The sequence below is a fragment of the Mya arenaria genome, chromosome 6 (assembly GCF_026914265.1).
Source record: "Mya arenaria isolate MELC-2E11 chromosome 6, ASM2691426v1".
In the NCBI taxonomy this organism is placed as follows: domain Eukaryota; kingdom Metazoa; phylum Mollusca; class Bivalvia; order Myida; family Myidae; genus Mya; species Mya arenaria.
In genome coordinates, this window is record NC_069127.1 from 34,768,386 (window position 1) to 34,786,588 (window position 18,203).

General features: G+C 39.2%; 1 protein-coding gene across 1 annotated transcript; it reads right to left on the minus strand.

Annotated features, from left to right (window-relative positions):
- Positions 1-1,591: 1,591 nt before the first annotated feature.
- LOC128236674 (uncharacterized) lies at positions 1,592-13,290 on the minus strand. Its single transcript, XM_052951698.1, has 6 exons — positions 13,163-13,290; positions 11,834-12,643; positions 9,654-9,755; positions 7,982-8,059; positions 6,007-6,054; positions 1,592-5,813 (listed from the first exon to the last, which is right to left on the minus strand). Exons 1-6 carry the CDS (start codon positions 13,170-13,172, stop codon positions 2,149-2,151), a joined length of 4,713 nt encoding a protein of 1,570 aa, XP_052807658.1. The 5' UTR covers positions 13,173-13,290; the 3' UTR covers positions 1,592-2,148.
- Positions 13,291-18,203: the final 4,913 nt, after the last annotated feature.

Genomic DNA, 18,203 nt, shown 5'->3' on the forward strand with positions numbered 1-18,203 from the left:
CTACAACCATAGCACTACACAGTACTACAACCATAGCACTACACAGTACTACCACCATGGCACTACACAGTACTACAGCCATAGCACTATACAGTACTACAACCATGACACTACAACCTTAGCACAACACAGTACTGCAACCATGGCACTACAACCATAGCACTACACAGTACTACAACCATGGCAAAACACAGTACTACAACCATGGCACTACACAGTACTACAACCATAGCACTACGCAGTACTACCACTATGGCACTACACAGTACTACAACCATGGCACGACAACCAGAGCACTACACAGTACTGCAACCATGGCACTACACAGTACTACAACCATGGCACGACGACCATAGCTCTATATAGCACTACAACCATAGCACTACACAACACCATAACCATAGCACTACACAACACTACAACCATAGCACTACACAACACTACAACCATAGCACTACATAGCACTACACAACACTACAACCATAGCACTACATAGCACTACAACCAAAGCACTACACAACACCATAACCATAGTACTACACAACACCATAACCATAGCACTACACAACACTACAACCATAGCACTACACAACACGACAACCATAGCACTACATAGCACTACAACCATAGCACTACACAACACGATAACCATAACATGACACAACATTGCAACCATAGCACTACACATCACTACAACCATAGTGCTACACAACACAACAACCCTAGCATTACATAGCACTACAACAATAACACTACACAACACCATAACCATAACATGACACAACACCACAGCCATAGCATTATACAACACTACAACCATAGCACTACACAACACTACAACCATATCACTACACAACACGACAACCATAGCACTACATAGCACTACAACCATAGCACTACACAACACGATAACCATAACATGACACAACATTGCAACCATAGCACTACACATCACTACAACCATAGTGCTACACAACACAACAACCCTAGCATTACATAGCACTACAACAATAACACTACACAACACCATAACCATAACATGACACAACACCACAGCCATAGCATTATACAACACTACAACCATAGCACTACCCAACACTACAACCATAGCAATACACAACACTACAACCATAGCATTACACAACACTACAACCATAGCACTACACAACACAACAACCATAACACTACACAACACTACAACCATAGCACTACACAACACTACAACCATAGCACTACACAACACTACAACCATAGCACTACAAAACACTACAACCATAGCACTACACAACACTACAACCATAACACTACACAACACTACAACCATAGTGCTACACAACACTACAACCATAGCATTACACAACACTACAACCATAGCACTACACAACACTAGAGCCATAGCACTACACAGCACTACAACCCTAGATCTACATAACACTACAACTCTCATACTACACAACACTTCAAACATGACTTAAGCCCAGAGTTCAAAGGTGAGCTTTAAGACAAGACATCATCTATTTAAAAGCATTCGAAAAATGTTTTCATTTAGGCTATTTGCCAAAACACGGGTCAGACTAAGAAGAACATCATATATGAATGGATCATTTAATGAAACTAATGAAGTTTTGACAAACAAATGAACATACTATGGCATCAAATAAAAATTTTAATAAGTATGTCTTAAACGCCGTCGCATAACTGATACCATCCGTCCAGTCTATAGAGTTAAAAACACACACATAGTATTCTGGAATGTCGTTGACACTGCTCATATGCATAAAGACTTCTTAAATCAACACGTTTAAATGAAACATTCGAACACGGCTCTTTAGTTATGCACAATAACATTTGTAATTATAACTACAATTTGGCATAAATCCCAAAATACATTCAAGAGGAGAGATCAAAACGCACCAACGCATGCAAATTGCAAGCGCAGTTTAATTGCGACTTTCTTTAAAACCATTGGTGAGTGAAAAACCCTGGCACTGTCTTCAGTTGTATTATTCAAGTATATCAGACAGCCATATTCAATTTTCACGTATATTAACAGGTAAATGTGTAAGTATTTTGTGCAGATCTGACTATAGCCGAGGAGTTTCGTTCTCTTTAAATATTCATTGTATTCCAATATCCTGACGAGGATTGTCATTTTCTACAGAAACAAAATATAGACGCCAGACCTTCACAAAACCCACTGCAACAACCGTCTTCACAGCAAAATACTTCAGAAGCAACACTTTGCTTGAATCTTTTAGAATCAAGTGTGCTCAGCACACGAATCAGTTCGCTGTTTCCTATTTGCCTTGCGTAGTCCATTGCAGTTTTTCCGACATTGTCTCTCGCTGCAGCTAGTTCAGGATATGCTTCACAAAGATACTGAACAGTTTCACTTTTTTCATGGTAAATTGCAACTTGGAGTATATTGTGTCCCTCATTTGACACCATATTCGTGTCCAGACCTTCAGATAACAGAAACTCGATCATCTTATTATGGCCTCCGCAAGCTGCGTAGTGTAGGCAGTAGCATCCAAGAAAGTCCCTTGCTTCCTTCAGTTCGGGATAATTATTGCATAGGTATTTCACTACTTCAATCTTCCCGTTCCAAGCTGCTTTCATGAGTAACGTTGCCCCACATTCGGACTTGATCAGTGGATTAACGCCGTACCTTAAAACATTTAGAAGCAACGGCAGTTCGCCACTGCCAGCTGCGTAATGGGCTGGACTGTGGCCAGTGGAATCAAGATCATGGATCAGTTTGGGGTACTTTTGGCATATATGAAGAACCATGTCGTAGTTTCCATCATGTGCTGCTAAATGAAGAACTGTGCTCTTTGCTGTGGTTTTCATATAAGGACTACATCCTTTTTCGACAATATGATCAAAACACTCAATTGATCCTCCCCTTGCTGCATAGTGAACAGCGAACGCTCCGTCTGTGTCTACATTGTTAATTAAACTAGGGAACTTCTGGCAAAGGTATTTGACAATGTGAAGCATTCTGTTATATGCAGAAATGTGCAACACCGTTTGTTTTTCTTTCGTTTTCGGAAATTCTGACGGTGACCTTGGTAACAGAAATAAGAGAACATCAAGATGACCTTCCTGAGCAGCAAAATGGCATGGCATGAATGACCTCAAATTTTGGCGATTTACCAAAGCTGGATATTTCTGTGCCAAATATTGCACGCATTCCAATCTTCCCATAAAGGCTGCTTCATGAAGTAAAGTACTATCCTCTTCTGTCTTTAAATCCATGGAGGCTTTTTTGTTGTCCATGTACTTAAGAACTTCAACGAATCCGCCGAGTGCAGCTCCAAATACGGGAGTCAGTCCTAGTTTTGTTCGTGCGTGAACCATATCTGGAAATCGTGAGCACAGAAATTTTACCATCTCTAACTTCCCATAATAGCATGCATCGTGAAGAACTGAGGCACCATCTTCATTGGGTTTCAGTGGATCAACGCCTGCAGCAACTATATCGTTAAAAACATCGACATTTCCACCGGCAGCAGCGTCGTGAAGCACTGAATTACCATCAGCGTCTATTTGAAGGCAACATTCAGGATAATTATGAATCAAAAATTGAACTGTATCACGATGACTCCCAAACGCGGATATGTGGGCAAAGGTTCGTTTGTCAATAGTTTTTGAGAATGGATCCACCCCATTTTCTATGAGGAATTCGAGTGTGTCGGTATGTCCAAATTTTGCAGCAAGATGTGATGCAGCAAAACATTTTTGGTTTGTTTTGTATATTTGTTGTTCGTCAAGCAAAATTATCATGTTGATAATTCTCGTCCAGCCGTTAATTGCGGCAAAATGTGTGATCGAGTTACTGCCTTCGGCTTTTAAGTCAATACTGATACCCGTGTCCAAAATGCTTTTCAAAATGTCTTTATGACCCTCTCTTGCAGCTAAATGAGCACAGTGAAGTTCATGTTCTTCAATTTCATTCAGCATATGTTCGTATTGTGAAGAAATATACTTAAAGAGGTCAAGGTTGCCATATGTTGCACAAAAGTGTAAAACTGTCTTTCTGTTTCTAGCTTTGCCATGAGGGTCCATGCCAAGTTTCACCAGATGCGAAAAAAGATGAACATTTCCCCCAACAGCTGCATGGTGTAGAAGTGACATCCCACTCGAATCCCTTTTTCTAATCTCTGTTTGTATTTGTCTTTCGCTCATTTTCCCAAGTATGAACCTCAGAAGATCATAGTTACCATGAAAACAGACTGTGCGAAGTAATTCTGAATCTATGTGTGAACTCCCAGAATCCATGGCAGATTGCAACAGCTGGATACTCAGATCTGTATGGTCATGTTCGATTGCATTCCTCACCATAGGCTTTGTGATGTCTGGAACCATTCGAAACAACAGCGCGATGACCTCTTCGTAATCGATGGAGCATGCCTCTAGCTTTGTGGCTTCAAGATGAGGCGCTACCGTGGCAAGACTAGATTTATGCACCTTTGATATGTTTTGTAGTAGAGATGGGATCGGTTCAACGTTTCCTGTACGGACCAAATACGACGAAAACGGCTTTTTATTACTATCTTCAAAGAAAAAAAGGTGGTAACCGTATATTCTGAACACGTTCTCGAAAAATTCTGTGTGCTCCCAAAGTTTTGATGACGCTACTTCAAAGAACACCGACGGACACTTTGATTCCAACCGATTGCTAAAATTAACTATTATAGCACTTGTAATTTGTAAATCAAGCTGGCATGACACACGTTGGTACGCTGAGGTATGTTCTTCGGGGTCCATCTCATGAGTTTGGAACTTCACAGCATTAATTGCGCTCACTGGCAATACGTGCATACACTTGTTTGTATCTTCATGCATCATCAGCTTAATTGTAGAGAGATATACAAGACGAGATGATATTTCTAGACTTGAATCTGGCTTTTCAACAAGTATTCCTTTGTCCTTTAAGTGACCGACACAGTTCAGTGAGTCCTTCATAGATATGCCAGGAAAATGCAGAAATTCCCGCACTGTTTTGAACGCGTCTTTCTTTACTGCGTTGAGGTAAAAAGGACTAGATAGAATAACATGAACTATACAAGCAAATGTATGAGGCTGCCGTTCCTTAAGATTTGTCAAATAATAATCCAAAGCGCCAAAAGGATTTTCAAACATAAAATTTGGTACACCAATTCCAACTAACTGACATAAAGCCGGAAATCCTATTTCCTCTTCGTCTATATTTGCTGAATAACATTCTACCAACTTTCTGATGTCTTGGCTGTTAAACGCAAGGTCTAAACAATACATGTTACTCCAAGATGTCAACATCTTTTGTTTTTCCTGACTCGAAAGTAAATTATCATTTGAACTAAGATCCATCATTTTGCATTTCAACTCTGTGACAAACAACATCTCTGATTCCTGTAAATCAACGAGGCGATGACTGTTTGTCGTCAATATAATAAATATGTTTCTTTTCTCTAATGCTGTTGTTAGAATCATCAGCTGCTTCTTGATCTCGTTACAATACTTCCTGTTAGAACCACAGGTTCCAAAGCAATCATCTACAAGCAGTATGACTGGAGAGGGGGCATTGCGAAGCACAGAAAGCTCGAGAGTTGATGGTAAGATTATTGGATCATAGTCCGGGTTATCCGCAAGTAGCGCTTGCATCAAATCGTAAGCGAGGTGAGTTTTTCCGCTTCCTGGTGCTCCGCAAATAAGAATGGCGCGTGACTCGTCAATATCTTCGAGGGAGGATTTAAAAGCGTTGGTGTACTTGGGCATCCTGTACAGGCTGGTCGTGGATCCGTGTCGTTGTAGTGTCTTCTGGGAGTAGGCTGTTGACAGAAGATAAATATTGTATTTTACTTTAAAAATACGCGGTATTTTAACGTGGTGTTTAATCACGTTGCAATTTATGCTGCATTGTTGTTGTGTTTACATAATTTTGATTGAAACAGATTTTGACTATTACGTGTATGCAAATTGACTATGTAAGGTTTTACGAACTGCGAGTCTATAATTTTATACCTTTAATTTCTTTATAGCGCTTCCGCACCTCTGCTGGTTGAGCAACAGCTGAAAATAAGACGAGCACATATACTTCACCTGTGGTCTCTTTTGCGCGCTATATAGGTTGATGCAAAAAAAAAAAATAATAGTAATAAAAATAAAGCATTATCGTGTGTCACTCATTGATTTTAAATAATAAAAAATGCATATGATTTGGGTGCAGGTTAAAAATAATGATGTTTTTCCGATTTTTAACTGGGGAATTTGTCACTAGCTATTAATTAAAATAAAACAGTTATAAAGAGTAATCTTTTTGTCTGAACCTAAATCATATGCCTTTTTATGATCAAAGTCAAACAAGTTAAAGATCATTATGCATTAAAATCAAAATAATTGTTTTTGCGTCAACCTTATGTGTGCGCCATTATTGAGTATTGTGGTTATATGTTATTTGATCAGGATCCATATTCACTTATTTCTTGTTGTTGTTATCAAATACAAACAGACGAACTTCCAAATGCTACAAAACATTCGTTTCATTACAATTTAAACAAATATGAGTTCATTGTAGTAAACATTACAGACATTTTCAGTATCACTACTTTTATTCTAGTAGCTATTGTACAATTTAATTAGCTTCGGATACATTTATTCTTTATTTCAGACTTTGGACGTTTGTGAAAATGGTCCAAGAATTTGCGTACCAGAAACTCTCTTGTCAGGCGCTCGGCATAAGAGGGGAGTAGTGGGATATATATTTTTGGACAAGTGAAGGGTTGTGAATTCAGCGTAAGTTTTGACTAAATCTTGTGTCGTTAAACATGGCTACTGAAGGCGATTGCATATAACTGGATAAGTTATCTACGGGATATCGTAGATAACTTATTTGCAGACGAAAGCAATTTGATTGGTCAACAGTAAACATTGGATAAATATGGACCAGTCATTAAACGTTTGGCTATCTTTAACCAAACCAAAGAAATAAATCAGTTTTATACATTAAGATGCTGGTCTTAACCGAAAAGTTTCCATTTTATACTACAATACTCCGACAAAACGTTAAAGAGGCACAGTCTAGGAATTCTCTTGATATATGCGGAAAAGAAAGGTATTGATTTTAATGGATTATCATGTTTACCTCATTTGACTTTACATTAATCAAAACAGATACAACTAATATTAGCCTTTGTAAATGGGGCTTTCAAATTTAAAGCTACGTGGCCAAAAAGTTAAAAGGGCGCCAAAATACTTGTCTTGAGTCTCAGACTTAAGAAGCTGGTAAATATGTATTGAGGTGTGGCTGCATTGAATCTCTATTTATATCAGACTAAAGTAAGTTATACACCAGTCAATTGTATAAACCGGGGACAGCGGGGGAAATGGGCCGTGTTTTTACGTTCTATGTGGCGCCGCGCCGAAAATAGAGGGAAATGGGCCGTGGCTTTGTGTCGGGAAATATCCGTTCTTTTAACGAGATCTCGCGAGATAGCGCCCCATCATGATTCTCTCCCAATTTGAAAGAAGTCAGTTTCAAATTACAGGATTTCCCCGGGTTGCGGGGGAATTTGGTATGGATTTTATCAGCAGTTCATCCCCGCAAGGCGGGGCTTTTACCTGGGATTGGATGGACCGAAAGTCCATGCATCAGCTTTTCCCCGGACCCGGGGGGTGGGCGTGGTTACAATTTACTAGTGCATTAATATGAGCTTTATGTACGGCAGAGCACAGTTTCAGAAGCACAATGTTATGATAAGGGATATAGCCGCCATCGTTTGCGTTTGCCTGTTTACTGATTACATGGAAAGTACAATTCTGTCAATGCCCCTAGTAGAAGTGTAAGCATATTCTATTTTGACGTCAAGAAATAAGCAATAAGATTTGCTACGACATTTGGAACACCCTTCGTGGGTTCAAGTCCTTCAACATATTGAATTCAATACTATGACCTTAGAAAAATCATAACATTGGACAGAAAAATGGCAAGACTGCTTACAGTGTAAGAATTCGTCTGGAGTTGCATCTGATTGTTGTTGCAGCGCTTCCCGCCTCGTCTCCTGTACCTTCGAGCCGTCTGTATGGAGAAGAAGTTAAATATAAAGTAGTAATATATCACTACATGTAGTTACTTTATTTAATGTTCACCGATTATAAATAAAGTAATAGTAACTTTGGCCAAATCACTATCGCAAGCACGATGTTGCGCGAGAGTGAAGTCTTGTGTTGTGGGGAAAACGGATATCTCAGAAGAAACCCATTCGTCCGGCTTGGAGACCACCAACTAAATTGAGTTTCACACTGGCCGGAAATCGAGCCCGGGTCGCCTATTTGAGAAGCCAGTGATCTAACCACTGCTCTAACCGGACAATTTAGTTCAATGTTTGTCGTTCAAAAGACATTAGAATAGTACACACGTGGATTTGTGCATGTAGCTACACGTACATGTAACAGCTGCAGTTGAATTTAAAAGGAATTTTACTTTGATAGTGTACACGTAAGCTTATTGATGCTCGAATAAATATCTTTCCTCGTGAAAAAGCTCACACGTGTACGTACCCGTACAAGTAGTGCTAAGTAACCCTTATAATGTCTAAGTTAATATTAATTTATGTTGGCTCCATAAAAACAACTCTCGGAACGTTTCCTGGTTAGAAACCACTACTGATGTCCTTTTGGGAAGACAAAGAAATTTCCCTAGTAGGGCTCGGAACCCAAATTTTTGGGTGAAAAACGGTCATCTTATGCATATAAAGATTTTTTGTTGAATTGATGAGTCTCACTAGCGGATCCAGGGGGAGGTGGCGCCGTCTACTTTTTATATTTATATAGGAAAAACGTAATGAAACCATTTCGGAATAAAATCTGTTAAAACTTCTAGGGGGAGTACCCCCAAACCCCCATGACATCATTTCAACAAAATAGATTTGATTCTAAGGGAGGGGCGCATTTCCAAAGATTACGCATCTAAATGACGCCCCCTCTTACGCTAAATCCTGGTTCGCCTCTGAGTCTTACAATTGATTATCATATAATAGGTCTTAAAAGTTTAAACTAGTATTGTTTTCTTAAGTTTCCATATGTCTGAGTTCAATAAAGATAGTCATCAATTAATGTTTTATAATGCTAATCCCTTTTACATAAGGCCAATATAAATAAATTCCTTGATTTTCATCAACGGGCGGAGGGGGGGGGGTATTTTTATTTTCTTAGATGACTGTTTCATCTTTGCATATGAGTTCATACTCTTTCTTTTTGCATAAGAGACAATATTCATGTGTTTCTACTTCTAGACGAACCATGAACATGATTTAAACAAATCTCCTGAATGTTTACATCGACACCGGCTGGTATGAATAATCGCCGTTCCCGTACAGTACCGGAGCGATACGCAAATACAGACACCAATTCCAATTCAACACTGTTATTTTAGTTAAAACAATTTAAGAGGCGGTGGAAAAAAGAGGAGGCGGGCGGGGATGAAAATCTAGCAATTGATTTATAGTCGCCTCAACATAATCTATTAATTATAGTGAAATTATTTCATCATGCTAGTAAGAAATCAATTTAATGTCTCGTATTCGGGACAAATATATTTGTAATATAATAATACCTGAAATAGTATTAAAAGATCTTTACGAAAGATTAGATAAAACAACAACGGGTCTTACTTCTGGAGACGGAACGTCTAGTGGTGCTAACGTCAGAGGGAGCTCTTGAAGGAGCACTCGCAGTTCGACTCACCGCCTGCTTGGTAAACACGTCCGATTTATCTGGTACGGGAATAAAATTAACATAATAGAAAATCGTTTGATAAACATGGAAGATCATAAGGCGAATTTATCATATAACCAATAAATATTGCAGATTGCTAAGTAGTTTATTAAAACGTGAATATTCCAGATCACAAAATATAAAAATGTACAACATGTTATTAACAAGAAAACTATTAGTGGGTGCCAATGCTCGTCAGATTTTAGTAACTCAGGAGGAATACGACGAGTGATATGCATTGCTACTCTTGGCGTTTTGTCACTAGTGACATGTCAACATAGTGTAAATATCTTCAACTGTTTTATAATTATGGCCAAGGTTTACTACTTTACCCGCTGACGGCGACAACGAAAACAACAACGACACCGATAATGACACCGTGATCGGCAACGACAACGACAGAGACAACACGCAAATCACAACGCCACCCACAACGACGCCAACCCTGACGCCAAACTTAACAAAGGCATAGAAAACGACGCTGACGACAATGACACCGACAACGACAACGACACAGACAACGACAACAAGGACGACACAGACTTCGACAACGACACAGAAACCGACATCGACGCAACACAGAAAACGACAACAAGGACGACACAGACTTCGACAACGACACAGAAACCGATATCGACGACGACACAGACAACGACAACAAGGACGACACAGACTTCGACAACGACACAGAAACCGACATCGACGACGACACAGACAACGACGACAAGGACGACACAGACTTCGACAACGACACAGAAACCGACATCGACGACGACACAGACAACGACAACAAGGACGACACAGACTTCGACAACGACACAGAAACCGACATCGACGACGACACAGACAACGACAACAAGGACGACACAGACTTCGACAACGACACAGAAACCGACATCGACGACGACACAGACAACGACAACAAGGACGACACAGACTTCGACAATGACACAGAAACCGACATCGACGACGACACAGACAACGACAACAAGGACGACACAGACTTCGACAACGACACAGAAACCGACATCGACGACAACACAGACAACGACAACAAGGACGACACAGACTTCGACAACGACACAGAAACCGACATCGACGACGACAGAGAATACGACAAGGACGACACAGACTTCGACAACGACACAGAAACCGACATCGACGACGACAAAGAATACGACACCGACAACGACGACGATGTCGACACCGACAACGACAACAAGGACGACACAGACTTCGACAACGACACAGAAACCGACATCGACGACGACACAGACAACGACAACAAGGACGACACAGACTTCGACAACGACACAGAAACCGACATCGACGACGACAGAGAATACGACACCGACAACGACGACGACGTCGACACCGACAATGACAACGACTAATACACCGACAACAACGACGACGTCGACACCGACAATGACAACGACTAATACACCGACAACGAGTTCGATAATGACAACGACAAAGTCTCCGACAGCGAAAACGACAAAAAAGCCCAAAATGGCACCGACAATGATGCCGACAACGGCACCGAAAAAAAATGCCAAAAGGACACCGTCAATGACGCCGACAACGACACAAACAACGACAAAGACATAGATACCGACACCGGTACCGACAACGATATTAACAACGACACCGATAACGGCATAGACACCGACAACGACAAAGAAATCAACAACGACAACGACACCGACACCGACATCTACTCAAACTGCGACATCGACATCGCCGACTCCGACAACTTCACTGACACCGACAACGTCCACCAACAACGACACCGACAACGTCACCAACAATGACATCGACAACGACACAACCGCTTACCCCGACAATGACTGCGACAACGATTTTAGTCAGACGAGTTTAGATTTTTTAAAGTTATGATAAAAAAGACATACTCTTGGTCGCCATTATCCGATATTGCTATGAAAACGTGTGCGCTGCTTGTAATATTTTGTTTCGAAAAGAAAACTCATTGAAAAGTACGGTAATATGGGGACAGTGTGTTTGATTCAAAAACATACATGCCAGAAAGTAGGTTCTACAGTATAAGTATACATACGCCTCGAAACTGCTCTGCTGTTTGAAAGTTGAAATTGTGAGGTCAATGCGTTTTGAGGGGTTTGCGGGTTTTCCGACTCGTCTGTCTCGATTATGACGTCATCGCTCTTGGCATAGCTCCTCGAGCCTGCATAGTCACTTCCGTTCCCAGATAGATATCGAGCATGGTTGTTTTGCGGGTTCTCTGACTCGTCTGTCTCGATTATGACGTCATTGCTCTTGGCAAGTCTACTCGGGCCTACATAGTCACTTCCGATTCCTGATAGATATCGACCGTGATTGTTTTGCGGGTTCTCTGACACGTCTGTCTCGATAACGACGTCATCGTTCTTGGCATGGCTCCGCGGGCCTGCATAGTCTTTTCCGATCCCTGATAGATGTCGAGCGTGATTGTTTTGCGGGTTCTCTGACTCGTATGTCTCACTTATGACGTCATGGTTCGTGGCGAGACTCCTCGGGCCTGCCAAGCCACTTCCGTTTCCTGATAAATTTCGAATGTGATGCATTTGCGAGTTCTCTGAATCGGTCTCGTTGATGACGTCATGGTTGGTAGCGAGACTTCTCGGGTCTGCCAAGTCACTTCCGATTCCTGTAAGATTTCGAGCATGAGGGTTTTGACGTCTTTCCGACTCGTCCGTCTCAATAAAGACGTCATCATTCGTGACAAGGTTTCGCGGACCTGCCCAGCCATTTCCGTTTCTTGCGAGATATCGAGAATGATGGTTTTGCGGGTTCTCTGACTCGTCTGTCTCGATTATGACGTCATCGCTCATGGCGGGGCTCCTCGGGCCTGCCCAGCCACTTCCCTTTCCTAATAAATATTGAGCATGTCATTTTCATATGATTAACCATATGATATTTGGTAATGTCCTATTGTGCTGCCGATTGTTCAGAACTTTGTTAAAGTTAACAACATTGTTTACGGCATCATTGTTAACTTCAAAGGGTCAGATATTTTATAATGTACTTATATATTTGCAGAAAACAAGTACAGTTGAAACAATTGTTCAAAATCTTGTTATAAACACTCCAGTTCACAAGTCTTTGCATTAAACTTCCAGTGCAGTAAAGATTTTGAGGTTACTAACGACGACGTTAACAACGCTTTTAGCTTTAAAACAATTTCTGAACACTATGCCCATTTACTAATGATTGCTCGAGTAACATTAATATGTATAAATTTAATCAAACTGTGATGGAATATTATCTATATGTGATCATTTATTAATAAAAGAGCTTACACTCGTCCGAAATTGTATTTATCAATATTTTTTTATTATATAAGTACACGAAATAACGATATAATAATTAAAAACAAAACTGTTCTCACCTTCAGACATTTTATATCATCCGAATTTTAACATTTTAACCGGACGGGTAGAAACCAGAAACTCTGGATAAATCTCGCTACACTAAAACAAAAGCACAAGTATACTGCTTAACAAAACAGTGGTGACTTTTCAAGCGTATTATGAATTTCAATTGAAGGTCCCTTTGTTCGACTATTGATTACTTTCGACAGCTTTATTGTATTTTGAAGGTAATAGTATTAGATTAAAAAACACAATTGTATGTATAAGCGATTAAGTGCCGATTAAGCAAAAATCATGTAAGTATTTAGAAATGAATACGATAATCATTAAGCGATCTCTGACGTCACACTTCAGGTGCGGATCTAGGAATGGTTGTTAAACGGGGGGGGGGGGGGCATAACTTTTTGAAACGCGCCCAATCTTCTTAACCGAAATGTTTATTAATCAAAATGGGGGCAGTGGGGGATTCTCCGATAAAAAGGTTTAACAATTCAAGTGTTAAATAGTTTCATTTTAAACGTATTTTCTTACGTCCCCTCTCCGATATTGACATGTAAAGTAAATTTTAACGATATGTTTTATTTATTTCATAATTCATTGAAAGGAACCGTTGTTTTAGCGCATTAATTGTTCAGCACGCCGCCAGCCGAGCGATCATTGTTTAATTTGGCGGCTAGAACAAATTAATATCACATATCTTTAGAGAATATCGAAAGATCAGAAGGATATCGACTATTCATGGATAGGTTGTTTTCAAATATAAGTTACGCGCATATTGTAGTTTTTTTATTCACCATTACAAAAATGATGGAGAGAGAACATCTGTGGTCACTTTCGAGATTTTATGATATTGTTAAACTGTAGTTTTCCATAGTGATTTTATCCTAGGTCGTTGGTATACTAGACTATCGTCGTTTCTTAAAAGGCTATTTAATAAACTATTAATAACCGGGTATTTTCCGGAAAAGTGGATTGAGGGTTATATAGTCCCTATACATAAAAAGGGAAATTTAAACGAAAGAATTACATTATTAAGTGTTGTGGGAAAACTATTAACAAATATTGTTAAGTGTCGGCTTTCAACTTGGGCTGAATATTACCATGCATATATCGAGGCACAAGCTGGATTCAGAGCTAAAATGAGTACCGTTGATAACATTTTTGTATTACAAAATTTAATTAACCATGTTGTTAATTAAAATAAGCAGTTGTTTTGTGTCAATAAATCATCTCAAAAATATTTTTGGGATATAATTATATTTATTATATAAAATAACAAAGGACTCTCCAAATTCTCTGCACGTAGCACACTGAAAAAAGATACGATATTGCCATGATATAATTATAAGTTTCCCTGCTATACGCATATTACACCCCAGCACCACCAGTGCCATCGTTACCAACAAGTAACCAATTGTAACCACGCCCCCAGGTCCGGGGAATAGCGAGGACTTTGATTTTTGGTCCAGCCAAGCCCGGGTAAAATCCCCGCCATGCGTGGTCGAACTGCTGGTAATATTCCCGTCAAATGCCCCCGCATTCCAGGGACCCTAGATAAGGCCTATTCGCCGCTATTTTTGACGCGAAGACAAAACCACCGCATGCACCCGGCACTGGATGTGAAAACGGCTCCTTTCCCCGGCTATCCCCGGTATACCCCCGAACCTGGGGGGAGTGGGGGCGTGGTTACAATTGACTGGTGCATTATCTTCCAGTGTATGAGGTGTGCGTATCTTTTGAAAAACAGATTAGGTGCTATCAGATTAGTAAACGTTTGGTTCTTCAATTGACTCTACCGGTCATTGAATAATTGCCCCTGATTTCGCTTCATGGTTAATTAAATAAAACTTTTTTAATCGTAAATCACGTTACTATAAGTTACGCTTTTAATGTTTTTTTAAACCAAACAACAAATAACGTGAAAACACAGGAAATCGCTTGTATATCCACATCTTCGGGGTAAACACCCCCGTGTCTTATAGATTGCTACGTTTTAAACTTGAATGTTTCTTCAGTACTGATTTTACCTACATGTTAGTGTAGGTAAGGTTTTACGTTCTCCAAGCATGTAAGACCCTTGTAACTTATAACTATTTTGTTTTGAGTTACCAGAATTAAAGCGCGTTGTGTTTTGAGCCGAGCATATATATAAAGAGGCATGATGACGTTTATTCCCTAAATACCATTCTATAACCTCCCATAGAAAACAACACAATCAATACTTTTCAATGGTATTATTTTGAAAGTCTCAATGAAGCGATTTGAGAAACCGATTAACACATACAGCATAAACTTGCAAAAAGAGCAAAGTATGTCTAGTTAACAACGTGTTTGCAAAAGATGGAGCTTACAGATTTGGTCGACCGGCCGTGGAAAAACTGCGATAAAACCCTCCTTCTGGGGAAAACTCAGAAACCTCTGCCCGTTTGCCCTTCAGATTTACAGGATTTGTCTCGTACCTCTAAATGTCGGGCCTCATGACCCGTAAGCTTCTGAACAATTATGCTTAAAAACATATCATTTAAATGATTCATGTATACATGTATACGCATACATACGTACTATATCAAGTTATACAAACGCCAATTACAATGTTATGTATACAAGTGAGAACAAATAGATCATTCATATGATAAAATTGCATAATGACAAAAAAGGTTTCACCTTAAACACATGCTTGTAAACTTTAACAATCAATTGTATCGTTGTGAACGTATCGGCTTTATATGCGTATATGCGCAAAAAATACTCATTTAAATCACCCGTGCTTACAAAAACGCCACCTGGCGGTTATTCCATTATAATAATGGAAAATAATTTTCTTCTGATTCGTTTTACACAAACGCAGAAAATAATATTTGTTTAGATAAATATCAACGCTCTTGGCCGGCAGTGTCAAGATTTCACGTTAAATAAAGTACGTTTGTTATGCCTAAACATTTTCGGTTTTGGTTGGGTGCAATTTGAAATGAAATAACGTGAAGTAACGTCCATATTTATAGATATCTGCCAACGTGTTTTTCGATTTCTGTGCATGACAGTCTTTTACAGAGAACACGACGCATTTTAAAATGCTTAAGAGAAATCCCTAAACTTTCACTATAATGCAGGCCAAAACGGACACAAGTTTCGAGCAGTGCAATACAATTTGGCACGAACTAACGTTCTGCATGAGACAAAACTGCAGTTTATCTAAATCCCCTGTGTGTGCTCAGTCACCCCTCAATATAAATCCCAAAACCAGTATGACAAAACATTTATTAATATTTAGGTCCCCGGCATTTAAACTATAATAAATATAAATATACATGTATTTTCACCAGAGATATATTCATGCTACTAATAACTGTCTTCTTGTTTATTGTCATGAGTCATTTTAGAATAAAATATTTAATATCTAAGGTATTTTGATGGCAGAAATAACTCTCATAAGAGATTACTTTGTAACACTTTGCAAAAGACAACGTTTAAATAATTAGTATATTCAACATTGAATAATAAACACAATATTGACTACCCTGAGTTTCAAAACATGTACCTTGTATGATATTTTCCCCGTGTGGTGCATGTTGATGTATTCCCGTAGATAGTTGATTAATATTACAACATTCTCTCATTTCCGGCGGTCTGTCCACTTAGTGGCGGATATTTGATTTAACCTTGGAAGAACTAGACCTCCCTAGAAATGAAAGCTTTTCATCCATTCACTTTCGGTTACAGGAAGGAAAAAAGTGTCACCAGAAACTCGAAATCTATCTGGTAAAACATATTTTCTGTATTGAATTATTTATGATATTGGTGACGGAGAAGTGTTCCTCCAACCCCTGGCCGTATTACTTCCCATGAAAATAGTTAATTGAGTCAAATGAATAACAAGAACTGATAAGTATAAACTCATGTATTAAATCACAGGGGCATTTTCAGTCTGGAAAAATTGGGAGCAATTAACGGGTAGTCGGTTCGTCGAATGGCATGTTTTTTGCATCTCGGGTTTAAAATGGCATTTATTTTCAGTACAGATGAACATTTGCTCAATGATGGGCTGTAAGTCGTCAAGGAATGCACAGCAGTGTTGTCTTCCTTGTTGAACACAACTTGCTATTCTTTATGGTGGACTATGCAACGGACATTATGAAAAAATAATTTTCCGACTCGACGACTGCCTGCCAGTATAACTGCAAGACGACCAAGGTCACGCACATCGTCCATTATAAGCAGTTGGTTCGCCACTCTGTGCCAGCTGGTTAATGGGATATTAAAAAGCTTCGTTACAGAAATGCTGACGCAGAGAGAGTGTTCTCCATTGTGAGAAAAAATCAGATTGACAGACTAAATAGTACCACCGCCTGCCACCAGTAAGAGAAAGACTAGGACGTTTTGGAGGCAGCGAAACGTGGAGGTGTTTCATAAAATGAAAAATATTAAGAACTAATCTGTGACAGTGTATGGCATTGTATTGACATCCAGGATATAGTTTGCCTTTTGTATTTTTTTCACATAGAGTATAAACCAATACGTACATATTCAATTATTATTCAGAGATAATAACAATTATAGTACGTGCCTTCTGTAAAATTTACTTCTCTTGAAAAACAAATCTACCTCTCTCTTGCATAGCCAGAGGTGTACATGTCTGGTTTCATGTATAGTTAAGCAATGGGACTCAGTTATGACAGTTGTACAGTAGAAACTCACTAAACCGGACAAGGTCCGGACTTGGCAAAATTTCCGGTTTAGTGAGGATTCCTGTTTAGTGAGAATTTAATGTACTGTACATGGCTAACAGCCTTGAAGATGAGCTGAAGCACTCAAGGTCTAATACTCGAATCGATTTAACACATCATAGTTAAAAATCTTCGAAATTGCTTCCTTTTAAACAGTTGGAATAGCTTTGAAAACATCATCAGTGTATATGGAATATTTATATTTTATTTGACGAGTACTTTAAGTTCTTGATTTACATAAGTGTTTGATATATGAAAATCCTATGTATTAAATATGTCAAATTATTGTGTGTATGTCTTTACACATTTTTAAAATGGAATATAAATGTGTGTT